This window comes from Pangasianodon hypophthalmus, chromosome 11 (assembly GCF_027358585.1).
Source record: "Pangasianodon hypophthalmus isolate fPanHyp1 chromosome 11, fPanHyp1.pri, whole genome shotgun sequence".
In the NCBI taxonomy this organism is placed as follows: domain Eukaryota; kingdom Metazoa; phylum Chordata; class Actinopteri; order Siluriformes; family Pangasiidae; genus Pangasianodon; species Pangasianodon hypophthalmus.
This window is the reverse complement of record NC_069720.1, coordinates 25,484,793-25,502,313: the sequence shown is the minus strand read 5'-3', so window position 1 is coordinate 25,502,313 and position 17,521 is coordinate 25,484,793. Positions and strand designations below refer to the sequence as shown.

Sequence of the window (17,521 nt, the reverse complement as noted above, 5' to 3'; positions counted from 1 at the left end):
AAAAAAGCAACTCTGCCAGACCTGCTAGTGTCACATGTCTGAAGCACATGCCACTTTATTTTGCATTCAGCTGGTAAGTAGCTGTGCAGCTCTCTGTAGCTCAATTATGTTTTTGGATCCTGCACCCTTTACTTTTCAGACACGATTCAAGTGTTCATTTTCTGAACCAGCCAGGAATTGCTGTCTTAAAGCGGTAGCAGCAGTAATATAACCCTTTGATGAATAGCCCACTTTGTTATGTACTATGTTAAGTGAATTTTCTGATATGCAGATGTATCAAATTGAGATCCTCACATCAAACAAAATGATATGTTGTATCATCACACCCCTACTGTGTGTTGGTGGCTGTGCCAAAAGGTTTGTGTGTGATGTGTCTAGTGCAGAAGTGTAGTCGCAGCCAGTGCTCGCACTTTCTGTTTTCAGCTGCTGCTGCTGCTGGCTAGCTGTAACACCATCTAGAGGTGAAAAATGGGAGCCGAGCATGTAAGTCTTCCCTTGCCAGTACATAGCCTCTCCACCACCAAGACACCTCGTCAACTGCTGCCCCAGCTATGGGTTAAATAGCGGCCTGGTGCCACAGTTTGCTTGGATGAAGCCATTTACTGGTTCAGTGGGCTGACGAAATGTGCCAACAACATGCTGTGGAGTGTATAATACAGGGAAATCACACATGATGTCCTGGTTATCCACCTGCACCTTATCCCTCCTCCAGCTGTATTGATGCTGTCCTGCCACTGAACCCAGGTGGGATCCAGGAAGAGATATTGCGGTTGAGGCTTCGCAACTCTCCCTAATTTTAATTTAAGTAAAGAGCAAGTCATCTTCAGTCTTAGTCTTACAGACCAAGACTAGTCCTGTGGCAATAGGTAAGTGATGAAGCAGCAGGTGTGGACACACTGGAAGCTGTAGTTGCAAACGTGCACATGGGCAGCTCAGGCTATAGGACTGAACCTTTTATTGAACCTGAAGCAGCAGTGAAACCCAACAGCCAACTGTGCGACTGCTCACCTCCTCAGCCTAGGGAAGGGGCTAGAAAAGGTGCCTTAAACATTGTCTGCTTCTTAGCCTGGCCAGTTTAGCATGGCTGGCAGGCATACCACCTCAGTTTTAGAAACAAGAAAAATGTGAAAAATATGGTGTCTATCACAATTGTAACTTGGAATGTTTGCACTATGCTGGACACCACCCAGTCAAACAGACCAGAGAGAAGGGCTGCACTCATGGGCTGAGAGCTGGCATGCTGTGGAGTAGATATTGCTGCACTCATTGAAAAACGCCTTTCAAGAGAATGTCAATTGAAGGAAGCTGGAGCAGGCTACACATTCCTCTGGAGTGGCAGAGCCGAAGAGGATTGCAAAGAAGCCAGTGCAGGCTTTACAATCAAGAACAAGCTGGTAAGCACCAGTCTCCCCAACGGGATCAGTGACGCTTAATGGTACTGAAGCTCCCAATAAAAGGCAAAAAACAAGCAACTACTGTATGTGAAGTGACTTGTGGCCAAGTATGGTGACCCATACTCGGAATTTGTGCTCTGCATTTAACCCATCCAAGTGCACACACACAGTAGTGAATACACACACCGTGAACACACACCCGGAGCAGTAGGCAGCCTTTTTTGCTGCGGCGCAGTTGGGGGTTCAGTGCCTTGCTCAAGGGTCTCACCTCAGTTGTGGTATTGAGGGTGGGAGAGAGCGCTGGTCATTCACTCCCCCCACCTACAATCCCTGCTGGACCTGAGACTCGAACCCACAACCTTCAGGTTCACCTTCGGGTTACAAGTCCGACTCTATCCATTAGGCCACGACTACCCCCGTCAGTCTATTGTATTGTCAGTGCTTATGCCCCCACAATGACCAACCCAGAGGAAGCCAAGGAGATGTTCTACTTGGAGCGTCATGCCCTGACAACAGATACAGTACAGTCTGACAAACTGATCATACTAGGTGATTTTAATGCCAGGGTGGGCACGGACTACACATTGTGGCGAGGAGTCATTGGCAAAATGGAACAGGGAAGTGCAACAGCAATGGTCTCCTTCTCTTGCAGTTCTGCATTTAATATGTGCCCTTCCTCACCAACAAAGTCTTTCACTTACCAGCTCGTAATAGGACATCTTGGATTCACCCACGGTCAGGTCACTAGTACCTCATTGAGTATGTCATCATCAGGAGGAAGGACAGACAGGATGTATGGTTCACCGAGATAATGTGTGGTGCTGATTGCTGGACAGACCACAGACTTGTGGTCTCCAAGATGCAGCTGAAGTACCAACCAAAAAGACACCCTCAGGGAAAGAAGGTTCCAAAGTGCATACACGTGTCACTTCTGCAACCTGAATGAGCTGCATGCTACCCAGGATAACACTGAAGACAGTTGGACATCCTTTTGAGATGCTGTTTACACCACAGCCTTCAAGACACTTGGTCTAGTCCAACTTAAACACCAAGATGGGTTAGACAAAAATTTTGGAGCAATCGCAAAGCTTCTCGAGAAAAGCAAGCTGCACAAAGCTTGCCTGAATGACAACTTCACAGCAAATAAAAAGGCTCCTGGAGCTGATGCAATCTCAGCAGAGATCTACAAGCATGGTGGACCACTGTTGCACAGTAAGCTCACTGAGCTCTTCCGCCTTATGTGGGAACAGAGGACTCTGCCACAGGACTTCAAAGATGTGACCACAGTCCACCTGTATAAGCTCAAAGCTCATAACAGCAAGTTCTCTGCTCCCTTTGCTGTCATCAATGCATGAAGCACGGCTGTGTTCTGGCACCAACCTTCTTCAGCATAGTCTTCACTGCCTTGCTCAAAGATGCATAATGTGAGGACAACTCTGGCACAGACATCAGATATCAAATGGATGGCTGGTGACTGTGCACTAAATGCCAGGTTTGCCACCGCCTCTGACAATTTTAGTCTCACAACTGTCATATAAAACAGGAAGTGATGTATCAGCCAGTTGTGTCAGTCAACAGCTAGATGCTAGTGTGCATGGATAAATTCACCTACCTGGGCAGCACTCTCAAACTCTTAAACTCCTCAACATCCAGTGACAAGACAAGATACCAGACACTAAGTTTCTTAGCTGAGCTAGCATGCCAAGGATCTTCACACTGCTGCAAAAGTTCCAGCTTTGCTGGGCTAGACACATTACAAGAATGGCCAACGACAGACTCCCCAAACGTATTCTCAATGATCAGCTGATGTCTGGTGCATGCTCGCATGGTGGCCAGAGGAAGCACTTCAAGGACATGCTGAAAGCCTCACTCAAGGACTTCACCATCAACTACGCATCATGGGAGTCACCTGCACAAGACAGACCAGCCTGGAGTAATGCCATCACGAAAGGCAAAGTGTTTGGTGAGAAAGGCCAGACAAGGCTTCACCTGGACTACCCTAGACTCTTCTACGCAAGGATTGGCCTCATCAGCCACCTCTGCACCCACCCCAACCCTGACTGAAGATGGTCATCTTCATCATGAAGGACAACATCAAACTAGAGTTCTGTTTCACCCCTCCTAACTGCAAGTAACAGTGTTTAACATCGAGATAACCTATGCCACAATGGCATGATGAATCACTTCACCTTAGGTGTGACTGGAAGGGGGCTGGCCCCAGGAACCAGGAACTTATGAGCAACTTATGAATATGAGCATCTGAATGAAAAATTTCTGAATTCATTATAGCTTTAACTTGAAATCTATTTTGTTGAAGTTATCAGCTGTTTAATGATGGGTACAAAACTGTTCATGGCAATTGCAGGCCTAAGGTCAAATTAATGTCAAACTGAGCAATTGGGAGAGAATGGCCTTGGTAAGAGAGGTGACCAAGAACCTGATGATCACTCTTTTTGAGCTCCCTAGATCGTTTTTGGAGATGGGAGAAACTTGCAGAAGGTCAACCGTCACTGCAACAGTCCGCCGATCTGGGCTTTATGGCAGAGTGGCCAGACGGAAGCCTCTCCTCAGTGCAGGACACATGAAAGCCCACTTGGATTTTTTTTTAAAAAAATTGCTCTGATATGCATTTTCAGCTATTAGACCTTATATAGACAGATGTGTGCCTTTCCAAATTTGTGTCCAAACAATTAAATTTGGACTCCAATTAAAGTGTAGAAACACATCAAAGATGATCCTGAGAAATGGGATGCACCTGATCTAAATTTCATGTGTCATAGCACGAATCATTGTACTCATCATTAAAGGGTCTGAATACTTATGTCATTGTGATATTACAGTTTTTTCTTTTAATAAATTTGCAAAGTTATCAGAAATCAGATTTTTGCTTTGTCATTATGGGGTATAGAGTGTAGATTGTTGTGGAAAAAATAATTTCAAGCAGTTTAGCATCAGGCTGCAACAAAATGTGAAAAAATGAAGGGGTCTGAATACTTTCTGAGTGCATTGTGTCTAGGTCTTAAACACTGCCCCTGCAGATTAGGAGGAGTGAAAGAAAACTTGAATTTTTAACTTACAGCCAAGTATGGTGTTAATACTTGACTCCTGTCTTATGATTTGTTTGCAGAGAAACCAACCTGAAATTTCGCCAGGCTCTGACTATCACCCACGATGAATTGACAAGTGGTCCAGTAGAAGAGCTTCTCCAGTTTTTTGATGGTTAGATCATGTCATTATATTTGTATTATTAACTTTCAGAACATATATATTTTCCTTGTTCCTCTGTCTGTCTGCTTCTCTCTCTCTCTCTCTCTCTCTATCTCTCTCTGTACACTCTGTGCTCTTTAGGGAGCCTCTATGTGCAGTCTGTCAGTGTGGTCACTCTGCTCAGGTAATCTGCCACAGTATACCATGGCTTTAGGGCCAGATAGCACTGCATTTTACTAAGTTTTGGCTTATCCATTGCCTCATCTAGAACTGTTTTTGGAGTATCTTAATTTGGTTTACTCGGACTGTTCTGAGTTTAGGCTGGTCCTGATGCATTGCATTGTTAGGGTTTGTTAGTGCATTGTCAGTGTGTGTTAATGCAGTGTGTTAGTATACTGAGGTTCAGGACCAGCTCAGTGAGGAGACTCAGTATGCAGTATATTCAGCTCTTGCATATCTGTGAACCTAACTGTAAAGGAATTATGGAGATGGGTGATGGAAAACCTGTAAAATGTGGTAAAAAAAACTTAAGTCATGCCTTCCTTTTCATGTCAACTAATACAATGGCAATTACTCAGTAGGGTAGCTTGCTTTCTACTCTTGAGCATTTGCAGAGTTAATACTAAATTGTAACACCGACTGTCACTGTTTAATTTCCTTTTATCTTCATTTTAATGTCGAACCCCCCTGACATCGTGATCTTATCATGCCCACTCATGTCATATTTCCCTAATTTTGACATCACTATGCAGTCAGACCGAAGATTTGTCATGTATCTGTGTAACCAGTGTTGCTGTAAGGACACTTTCTAATGTGTCAGTATTTTTTAAAACACCTTTTTTGTCGGTATGCTTTGAGTGTAAAAAAAAAAAAAAAACTTCACAGGAATGAGACCTCAACAAAGGGGAAGAAATGTCACAGGTATACCATGAGACTTGACAGGTATGGCTTGTCACATTGCAGGGCTTTGAAGTGGTACATGTGCAGCTCATTGTTCTTTAAATGGAACCAGTATTTAATGTTTCTTATTTGAATTTTGAGTAATAATTGGAAATTGACCTAATTCAGCTCTGTAGCCATTGTGTTTTGTTTTTCTGTGTACTCAAAGAATGTGCTTTGAGATTGTGTATATCATGTCCTCTGGGTGTTTTCCCCACTGCATGAAATTTTGGTTGGTCATTTAAGTAATTTGATTTGGTATTTGAGTATGGATTTGTCGTTTGTCTTAATTGTGTAGAATTCCATGCATGCTTTCGCTGTAATTTCACTGACTGCTGGAGTGAAATCTCCAGATGTAATTTGGTGCAATTTTTAGTCCCAAGTCCACATTTCTATTTTCTATGTTCCTATGTATGTGAAGAGTGGTGTGTCCCTGAGATCTGGCTCCTTTCTGGAATAAGAGAGTTTTGGTCTTTTTGAGTCTTACAGTCAGGGCCCAGGTCTTACAGTACTACTGCAGAAGGTCCAGGTACTTTTGCAGACTCTGAGCACTGGGGGTCAGCAGGACCAGCTCGTCTGCAAGCCTGAATTTGACTTCTGACTTTATTGTGTAGCATGAAACCAGGGGCTACAGGCTGAATAGAGGCCAATTCATTAATCTAGATAGGATGAAAGTTTTTTTCCTTTGTTGGTAAGTGTTACACCGCACTTGTTGTGTGTGTACATGGATTTGATTATATCATATGTTGTAACCCCTACACCACTTTTCAGGTTGTAATAAATCAAAAAAGAAGTATTAAATTTGACAAACAAAATCTATTGCTTTTTGTAAGTCTATAAAACATAAAAATCTATAAAACATGTAAGTCTATAAAACATGTTTCTCTCTTTCTCAGGGGTTGTTCGGTGTGAGGAGCCAAACAATCGCTTGTACTCGTTCAGAGGGGAGTTACAGTGGAAGGGACAGTGTTATCCACTGGACAATAATCACATACTGCTCCGGGAAACTGTACTGCGCAACACTGACACTGCATATGGCCTTGCAATTTACACAGGTATACACACCTATTTAACAGATAACTGATACAATGCAGTCCAGATACTCATATGCATTATTAAATAGATTGTGCAAAGGATTCTTAACAGTAATGCAAGCATGGACCCAGAAGATTATAACATATCATATTAAAGAGAACATTAGGATTTAAAAAAATCTCTTCAATTATATCCCAGGCTCTGACAGTAAGATTCTCAGGAACAGTGGGAGTCTGAAAGTCAAGAGGACACAGGTGGAGAAGTTTCTTAACAAAGTGGTAGGGATGGTAAGAGTGGACAAAGGCTTATTACTTTTCAAATGTATATTATATACACACAATGGACACCCTACCATTAATGTTCACCTCATAGGTTTTTACTGACTTTATTTACTGACTCTCGCCCAGGTGTTATTATGCACCTTTATGAAATGGACTACCATTTACCAGATGAGAGGTGGTGGTTCATTCTTAGCACAGCAGTGATACTGACATAATAGTGTGTGTTGAGCTCGTATGAGTGTATCAGGCTCAGCAGCATTGGTGGAGTTTACAAACATTGTTAGACTTACTGGCCAAGTTATTATAAACACCTACATTTTTAGTATTTTAGTTGTACAGTTACGGACTATATGCCATTTTTTCCATAAACAGTGGTCATTTTATGATGACAGTGTGGCTGAATATAGACTTAACAATCCCAGAAATCTTGCTCTACCAGATGACAGCAGCATGCATATTAACAGGCTAACAGCATTTCATTGTCATTAAAAGATTTCTTTACCTTTAATAATTTAGTAAGATTTACACTATATGGCCAAAAGTATGTGGTCACCTGATCATCACACCCATATGTGAGCCTTCCCCAAACTGTTGTCATTAAGTAATTTGAGTGGCCAACACAGAGCCCTGACCTGAACCCCACTGAACACTTTTGGGATGAATTAGAATGTCAACTTCCCAGAATAGTGATGGTCAGCTGTCCACAAACTTTGTTAACCAATTTTAACTGACATCCAACTATCCTCAAGGCAATTGGTGATAAAAGCTTTCACTGGGTAAAGAGCAGCTTTTCACTGGGAAGATAAAGCTGTATGCCATGTGCATAGAAATTAAAGGATTCTGGACGATTTTCTTTAAGGGGAGCAGATAAAGAAAGAAAAGAATGGGCCCAAAGATGAAACCTTGTGGAACTTTGTAAGTTATAGGAGCAGAGAAAGTTGACCAGGATTTACAGAGAATGTCCTACTCTTAAGGTAACCGAGTGAACGTGAACGTAACGTTTAATCATAAACAACATAAACATAACGTAAAACACAAACACAAATCACGTATGCATCTCTCTCTCCTCCTTGGCATCTCCAGCTGCTCCTTTAACCCTCTCTCCCACTGATTAGCCAACTCAGAGTCAGGCATGCATCGTCACAGCCTGGCCCCTCCCTCCTCCTCGTCACACTCCTCCACGGCCAGATTCAGGCCTCTGGCCTGACATACACCCCCTCCCTCGCTCTCAGGAGGAGTGGTGCTGCCCTTCCGGCTATGTCCTTCGGCTGGCCGGCCCCGCATCCTGCAAGCGAGAGGAGAAGCGAGAGGAGAGACGAGAGGAGGAAGAAGGGAGGGAGAAGGAGCGAGCAGTGGAGACAGTAAGAGGGTGAGAGAGGAGAGAGAAAAAAGAAAAAACTGGTTCCCCAGTCCCCAGACACACCGTCATCTGGTCCTCGGCCAGCCGGGAAGCGATCCCCATGACGCTGGGCGCTGGTCTGGTGCTGGGCCTCCTGGTGGACGGCTCCAGCTCCTCCCCTTTTCAGGCGGCCAGCAGCAACTCCGCCCCTTTCAGGTGGACGGCAGCCACTCCTCCTTCCTCCGGGAACCACTCCAGCACCACACTTCCTCTGCACTGCGATCCTCCCTCTGCGGTGAGGGCTCTCTGACAGCGAGTCCCTTCTCCTTCCTGGGTTTCAGCACCAATGTAACAAACTTCACAGATGGACAAAGAGGAGGCGGGAACCGAGTGAACATGAAAATAATGTTTAATCATAAACAACGTAAATATAATGTAAAACACAAAATACGCTTGCATCACTCTCTCTCCCTCGGCATCTCCAGCTGCTCCTTTATCATTCTCTCCCACTGATTAGCCAGTTTAGTGCCAGGTGTGCATCCTCACAGCCTGGCCCCTCCCTCCTCCTCATCACAGGCACGATTTACTGTGTCAACAGCAAGTAGTAAGCCTTTGTGACTTTGAGAAGCCATGTATTTCCAAATACAGTATGTTATTTTTGTAGTGTAAGTCTTTATACATCATTTACATAACAATTACATAAAGCAAGCTCAGAAACATTTGTTTGTGGATAGCAAAACCAATTCTGAGATCTTTGAATTATACAGGGTGTCCCAAAAGTCTCCATACATAGGGGACTATGTATACCAGCACCACGTCTGTTGTGCCTGCTTCAGTGGATGTTCCTGGACGTCCACTTCTCGGTTGGTCTGCAACACTTCCAGTCTTTTTGAATTTGTTAGTAAGTTTGGCAACAGTGTTGTGTGTGATGTGCTTGCCATGTTTCCTGTTAAAGTCCATCACAACCTTGTAACAGCTTCCTGATCCAGCCTTGAGAATGATTTCGATATGTTCTTCTCTTGTCAAAGGCATTCTTAAAGGCTGAAATCTGAAATCTGAAAAAATTATATAATATAAACTAAGTATAAAAAAATTTGGAAGACTTTTTGCTAAAATTTATTAATTTGCCCTATGTATGGAGACTTCTGGGACACCCTGTAGTTGAATGTGATTTTAAGAAATTGAACCATGAAGTTATGAACTTCAGTGAGGTCAAAGCAGATAAAAAAAAACGTTCAGCTTTATACTTTCTGTGTATTTCTGAACCATATGTTTGTATAAAATTTCTCTCAAATTGTATATTCAGCGGTATGTAATATATTTATATTGTGCCAATTTTATTTGTCAAAAATATCAGAAAGATCCTTATAGCTCCAAGGTCTTGATTTGTAATTGATCTCTTATTGATTTTTTAATTAATACTATACAAATCTCTCTAAGAAATATTTTGTATGTCTTGTTTTTAGATTGTCCTCTCAATGCTGATTATTTCTCTGCTCTTGGCTGTGGGATGTGCACTCTTTGAGAATTTGGTTTCCCCAAATATCGAAGTTCTCTCTGCCATAGGAGGCAATTTCAAGGCTGCCTATTGGGGCTTCCTGACCTTCTGGGGCTATATTGTACTGCTAAGCCCTGCAATGCCCCTCTCCCTCTACATCTCGTAAAGCCTCTCAATACATACATGTGTTTCATTAAACTCACTTAACTTCTCTAATAAGTAATTTTGAAGTTGTTTAACATGTGTGAAGTATTTAACCTGTGTTTGATTTATGATGCTTTGCCTTATTGAGGTTTGAGCTGATCCATGTGGTGCAATGTGTCCTGATTGGTTGGGACATTGTGATGTACTGGGAGGAGAGCAACAGCCCTGCGCAGGCCCAAACTAAGTCTTTGACTGAGGAACTGGGTCAGGTGGGCCACCTGCTCACTGATAAGACGGGTACTCTCACACAGAACCACCTGCTGTTTCGCCAGTGCTGCATCGCCGGCCAGATTTATGGTCTGTGTACTACTCTTTTTATCCCATTATCATCTCACTACCATCTAATCGGATCTTTAAAGATTATGAGTAAATTTGTTAAAGTGAACTAAAGCTGATATAGGTTTTAGCTTTTTGCAGTGATGTGTGCTGAAATGTAGGCCCAGAGCACTATATTTTTTTCAGCTATACCATAGGTTTAATTTATGGATTAATAAACATGAATGTATTTTGTGTGTGATACAGGAGATTTGACAGCAAATTCACAGGTAAGATCCAACATTTTAATGAAAATAACAGTGTATATGGATTTTTCTTACTGTGCATAATCTAGAGTCAGCTCCTGAATTACTAGAACTGTTGATAAAGATAGGTAAAAGGTTACGAAAATGCCTTTCATGTCATTTGGCTGAATCAAATTTATTTAAAAAAAAAACCATATCATTAATGCTTAACCCTTACCATTATCATTATATTATTTTTAAACAAAACCATGTGTCACAATTATTGACATGTCTATAAATTCTAATGAACAAGATGTAAAAAAAAAAAAAAGCATATTCCCATTTATATTCTATATCTGAAAGTTCACCTGTGTATTTAGGGACTCTTAAGTGGTCATCCATGACTTCCTGTATCACTGGAGTATAAATATACTATGACTCAAAGGCCAAATTCCCTTATTCATTCATCAACATGGTAGAGAATTCACAAAAAGAGTGTCGCATGAAATGGGACAAAGATGTTTACCTTCATCAATCAGGCACTGGATACAAAAGACACAAAAGTATTTTTCCCCCCACATGTGAGGAGTAGGATGTTTAGAGAGGCAAAGTTTTCTTCAGTGATCATAGTTTGAGATTAGTAGAAGCATTCACCAAGTCACCAAATCGCCAATCTATAATTAAGTGGTATGTCCATGCCAGCAAACTATTTGGTAGGCATGCCAGAAGAAAGCGTTTTCTTCAACTTAACCACATATAAGTGCCTGGAGTTCATGAGATGCTATGTACATTTTGACAGTAATGGGGTTCTGAAACAAAACCAGGGCTTTTCATGGACTACATGAAGTACCAGGAGATTTTTAAAATTGACTTTTCCACAAAGCTTCAACTGGGTTGTGGTTAGATCTTCCAGCTAGACAGTGATCCAAAGCATACATCCAAATTTGTGCAAAAAAAGGTTCCAAATCCATGTAAAAAAAAAGAAAAAGGACTGAATGCACGGTTGCCAGTGATTGTAAGACATGGTTTTGTTAAAAATATATTTCTGACAAAGTTTTTTTTTTTTTTTTAAATAAATGTATTTCAATTAATGTTTAGGTTTCTCTCCAACTTTCAGTGCAAGATTAAATTAAACCACTAAGAAATATTTTGTGGACCTGACTGTACATATACCCATCTGCTCTCCTGTGCAGCCATTGGACCTGAGCTGGAACCGCTTTTCATGCGGTGGGCTGCCCTTCTCTGACCAGCGGCTGGTGGATCATTTGCGGGAACAGAACTGCCCTGAGAGCAGACAATTCTTCACTGCCCTGGCACTGTGTCACACTGTCATGACTGAGTGGAGAGATGGTCAGTGTCACTCTGTTACTCCTCTCATTTTCCATGTCAAGACTGTAAAATGAAGTAAAATAATGAGGGCTACTGTTAAGCAAACCAAGCCAGCAACAGGAGCGAGACAGCCAAAAACAGTGAACCTGAATGAGCAAACAGTGAAACAGTACAAGCAGTATCAGATTAAACATGAATGTTGACAGTGGGACATATTTAGAGTGACTTAAATCCAAATGTTACATCAATATTTGCATGAGGATTGCAATTGCTTAAGTCAATTTTTCAGGGCTCCCCATTCAGAATATGCAAATCACCTGCATGTAGTTCACATTTCTGAGATTGCCAGATTTGTATAATGCTTTTTACTGTAGACATTGTCACAAAGCTTCTTTACAGAACTCCAAATGTAGACTTTTATATAGTCATGGGAAAAGAAAGTACAATCTCCTTCAATACAAACAAATAATCTCAGGTGACAACAAAAAAGACTTCAGTATGTAGTCATTTTTTTCCCAAAAAGTGAACCAACATTCAGAAATCAGGGGGGAATTAATACACCCTGTAATTCAGTAACATGTAGTCCAACCTTTAGCAAGTAAACATTTTCTGCAGGAGTTCTGTATCAGTCTCTCGTACTGTTTCGGAGAAATTTTGGCCCACTCTTCTTTACAACATTGCTTCAGTTCATTGATGTTTGAGGGCGTTCGTTTATGCACAGATCCCACCACAGCATCCTAATGGCGCTGAGGTCTAGACTTTAACTTGGCCATTCCAACACCTTGACTTTTTTCTTCTTTAGCCAAGAAGATTTGATTTGCTGGTGTACTTGAGATCATTGTCATGTTGCATGACCCAATTTTGGCCCAGCTTAAGCTGCTGGACAGATGGCCTCACATTTATCTAAACATAATTGTTCAGTCTTTTTCTGATTGTGCTGTCATGAACATTTAATGTGCTTACATGATGGGTTTTTCTTTATATCTCTGTGCATTAAATGGTCTGACCTTGGACTGAATTTGCTGGGACACATACTCCTGGGAAGATTGGCAACTGTCCTGAAGGCTCTCCATTTACAGTCCTTCTCACTGTAGAATGATGAATTTCAAATTGTTTATAGATGGCCTTATAATCCTTACAAGATTGGTGAGCAGCAACAGTTGCTTCTCTGAGGTCATGGCTGATGTGTTTTTTCTTGGCATGATGTAGACACACACCTGAGTGCTCCAGAACACCAAACTGCCAAAAGTTCTGCTTTTATAGAGGTCACACTTCTTGTTGATTAACTACTCTTGTGTATTTCATTAGAAACACCTGATTGTAGAAGTAGGAAGGATGTGCTTATTTGTTCCACCTTGTTTCTGAATATTGGTTTACTTTTTGGGAAAAATAACCACATATTGAAATTTGTTTTTTGTCACCTGAAGTTATTTCTTTGTTTATAGAAGTTGGTGTGGACCCTACAATCGTTATTTTGGCCCTGATAAATAAAAACATAGAATTGAAGGAAGGTCTACTTTCCTTGTCTGGGTGACACTGGATAGTGGGATTATAAATAACTATTATTATTCTACAACTGTATACTATAAAGTTAAACAATACTGATTGTGTAGAAAGGATGTTCTGTATGAGCATCATAGTCTTATATGAATACAGTAGCGGTTCTTAGGTACAAGTGTACATTATCCAGGTGAAATTACCCACTGAAGAAAGGGCATGATTTGGGCATAAATTGTCATTAGGGTACTCATGTGGGACAATCCACAGTAGCATAGTGAGTCACAAGTGCAGAAGCTTCAAAATATTTCAATTTATCATAGCTATCTTTGCCCATGAACAAAATGCACTAACTAGAGCATGTTTATGCACCTACTGGAACATCCAGACAGCTGTGTGTTACAATAGTCTAAATCTAGTCGTAACAAAATCATGAACTAGTTTTTTGTGTATCATGTAACAATATTATATCTCTTCGTTAAATGTTTCTGTGATGGAAAAGGCTATCCTAGTAATATTATCTACTGTACATGAGCTTTAAATGAGTCATTAATCACACCAAGGTCTTTGACTGCTGCACATGATGTAACTGAAAGGCTATTCAGAGTTACTACATAATCAGAATGCTTACTTCTATCTGCCCGTGATCCTAGTAGAAGAACTTCTGTCTTGTCAGAATTAAATAGGAGGAAGTTACACAACATCTAACGTCTAATGTAGTATCATGCGTATACGTGTATATATATATATATATATATATACATATATATTTATATATATATATATATATATATATATATGTATATATATATATATATAGTCAGGTCCATAAATATTGGGACAGTGACACAGTTTTGGTAATTCTGCCTCTGTACACCACCACAATGGATTTGAAATGAAGCAATCAAGATGTGACTGAAGCGTAGACTTTCAGCTTTAATTCAACGGCTTCAAGAAAAATATTGCATTAACCGTTTAGGAATTACAGACATTTTTTACAGAGTCCCTCCATTTTCACAGGCTCAAAAGTAATGGGACAATTGACTGATAAGCAGTTTCATGGCCAGCTGTGGCCTGTTTCCTCCTTATATCATGATAAATTAAGGAGATAAAAGGTCTGGAGCTGATTCCAAGTGATGAATTTGCATTTGGTAGCTGTTCATGGGAACTCTCAATATGCCGTCCAAAGAGGTGTTGATGCAAGTGAAGGAGGCCATCATTAGGCTGAAAAACCAAAACAGACCTATCAGAGAGAGCAGAAACTTTAGGAGGGCCAAATCAACAATTTGGTACATTCTTAAAAAGAAGGAATGCACTGGCGAGCTCAGCAACACCAAAAGGCCTGGGAGACCACAGAAAACAACTAAAGTGGATGATTGCAGAATTCTTTTCTTATTGAAGAACAACCCCTTCACAACATCTAGCCAAGTCAGGAACACTCTGGAGGATGTAGGCCTATCATTGTCAAAGTCTACAATCAAGAGCCACCTTCATGAATGTAAATACAGACGGTTTACCTCAAGATGCAAACCGCTGATAACACTCAAGAACCTCTAAAAAACCTCTAAAAAAAGCCTGACCAGTTCTGATGCAAGATTAACTTGTACCAGAATGATGGGAAGAGAAAAGTATGGAGAAGGAAAGGAAGGGCTCATGATCCAAAGCATACCACATCATCTGTCAAACATGTGGAGGCAGTGTTATGGCATGGGCATGTTTGGCTGCCAATGGAACTGGGTCACTGGGGTTTATTGATAATGTGACTGTTGATGGAAGTAGCAGGATGAATTCTGAAGTGTACAGAGCTATACTTTCTGCTCAGATTCAGTCAAATGCTGCAAAACTGATAGGACAGCGCTTCACAGTACAGATGGATAACAACCCAAAACATACTGTGAAAGCAGCCCAAGAGCTTGGAAATTAAATGTTCTTAAATGGCCGAGTCAGTCACCTGACCTCAACCCAACTGAGCTGCTTTTCACTTACTGAAGACAAATCTGAAGGCAGAAAGACCCACAATCAAGCAGCAACTGAAGATGGCTGCAGTAAAGACCTGGCAAATCATCTCAAGGGAGGAAACTCAGCATTTGGTGATGTCCATGGGGTCCAGACTTCAGGTAGTCATTGACTGCAAAGGATTTACCTCCAAGTAATAAAAATAATCCTAATATTTATGATTATATTAGTTTGTCCCATTACTTTTGAGCCTGTGAAAATGGAGGAACTCTGTAAAAAATGGCTGTAATTCCTAAACGGTTAATGCAATATTTTTGTTAAACCCCTTGAATTAAAGCTGAAAGTCTACAATTCAATCACATCTTGACTGCTTCATTTCAAATCCACTGTGGTGGTGTACAGAGGCAAAATTACCAAAACTGTCACTGTCCCAATATTTATGGACCTGACTGTATATATAAATAAATAAATAAATATATATATATTAGAACTGAGCCTCGTATAACTGAGCCTCGTATAACACTCTACTTTTTGTATGCAAAGGGAAGTCACCATTTACAAACAGGTAACAATCAGTCAAATTAGATCTGAGCCTGGAAAAAGACAATTCCTTAATTATAAAATTTTATCTGTGGTTGTTATCTAGTAGGTCATTTACTACGTTCACCAGTACTGTCTCATTACTGTGATTAAGCCTAAATCCTGACTGAAAGTGATTCCTATACAAATATGACCCTGTGCAAGCTGAGCTACACCCTTTCTAGCATATTAGCCTATAGTTTGTCAGCAGAAACATTTGCCTTTAAGCCCCCAAAAATCAGGGATAGGAAATGCAGACTTAAGAAGCAAATAGCATTTTAGTTTTTACATTGTGACATAAAAGCAAGAGACAATTTAAAAATGAAAAAAAGAGTAACATGATGATATATGAATGAGACATTCATATGGAACGGAAGGATATCTCGAATAGGAGCCTATATATGCCAATATATGGCTGCAGGCACAGTCCTAGTTCACAATATTCACTGCAAATTTAGTTTAATTTAACAACATGGCTTCCACCCTCATTATTCAGCAGCCCATAAAATATCACTTGATCTCGCATTTCCTATTATTTTGAGATTTCTTTATATCAGGCACCGACAGTTAATTGTGCACAGAACTTAATGTAGCCATGAGATAATAAATCAAAGTCATTACATTATAATGTGGCATGTAGCCTATTTTATTATGCTTTTAATTTACTATTATGAGCTGCTGAATTAATAAAATAAATCACAAATTTTTTTTTCATGCCGATTGTTTGAAGGATAAGCTGACTGAGCACTCATCTTACAGCTCACCTTAATTTAATTCATAACTATATTTAAAATAGGTCCTCAAAATAACAATAGTCATAATATTATTATATTTATCTATTTATTTAATAATGCCTTAAATGGCATTCTGTAGTTTATTTGAGTGTATTCAATTATTCGTTCATATTGTGGTTACATCAAACTGTCAGACAGTGGAGCTGCATTTTACAGTGCTCCTCACTTGAAATGAGCTTGTGCAAGAAACATGTGTTTAAGTCCAAGATCAGAATTATGCATACCTGAGACACACTTCTGCTTTAGGTGAACTCCACTCAATTTTGGTATTAAATTCTCACTATGCACACTTAACTCTGCATACAGCCCAATGAGCACTTCATTTTTAGAATAGTGCTACTGAAACAATGTGTTTAAAATTTGATACTAAAGGCTTTAATAAAAAAAAATTACATAATTTACTCTGTGCGTTGCATTTCATAGAAATATCACTTTAAAAAGTTTTAAAATTCAATTGTTTAATTATTTTTAATAACAGTTTTTTCATGTGTCAGGCTTTATAGAGTTAAAAAAAAAATGCACTGTGGCCAGGGTCCTTATACACTGTAACATGATAATCCTGTGTTTTATCCAGGGCTTCCTCATTACCAGGCAGCGTCTCCAGATGAGCAGGCTCTGGTGTGTGCAGCTCGAGAGCTGGGCTGGGTGTTCCTGTCACGCACACGTGATTCCCTCATGCTGAGCGAGCTGGGAATCACACGTCAATACCACCTGCTGGCCCTCCTGGAGTTCACCAGCAAGAGGAGGCGCATGTCAGTGCTGGGTGAGAGCACAAAAAGCGGTTATTATTTTTATGTGCCTGGAGTTTACTAGATGCTACTGAGGGTCTCATCTGACAAAATTGCCTCCGAAAACACTGTAGCCCACCACAGTTCTGACCAGGATAAAGTGGTTACTGAAGTTACTGAAGAATTTTTTGTCAAAATGAAATTTAAAAGATATATTTATGTCAAAAAAAATCTCATGGCC

General features: G+C 40.5%; 1 protein-coding gene across 1 annotated transcript in view; it reads left to right on the top strand.

The window, feature by feature from the left end:
- The first annotated feature begins 3,460 nt into the window (after positions 1-3,460).
- Positions 3,461-17,521, top strand: part of atp8b3 (ATPase phospholipid transporting 8B3) — a 34,419-nt gene continuing 20,358 nt past the window's right edge. The window contains exons 1-9 of the mRNA XM_053238292.1: positions 3,461-3,525; positions 4,522-4,613; positions 6,437-6,595; positions 6,774-6,862; positions 9,662-9,855; positions 9,986-10,194; positions 10,420-10,442; positions 11,591-11,747; positions 17,127-17,315. Of these exons, the coding sequence (XP_053094267.1) occupies positions 3,461-3,525; positions 4,522-4,613; positions 6,437-6,595; positions 6,774-6,862; positions 9,662-9,855; positions 9,986-10,194; positions 10,420-10,442; positions 11,591-11,747; positions 17,127-17,315 (1,177 nt within the window). The remainder of the gene's footprint in view (positions 3,526-4,521; positions 4,614-6,436; positions 6,596-6,773; positions 6,863-9,661; positions 9,856-9,985; positions 10,195-10,419; positions 10,443-11,590; positions 11,748-17,126; positions 17,316-17,521) is intronic.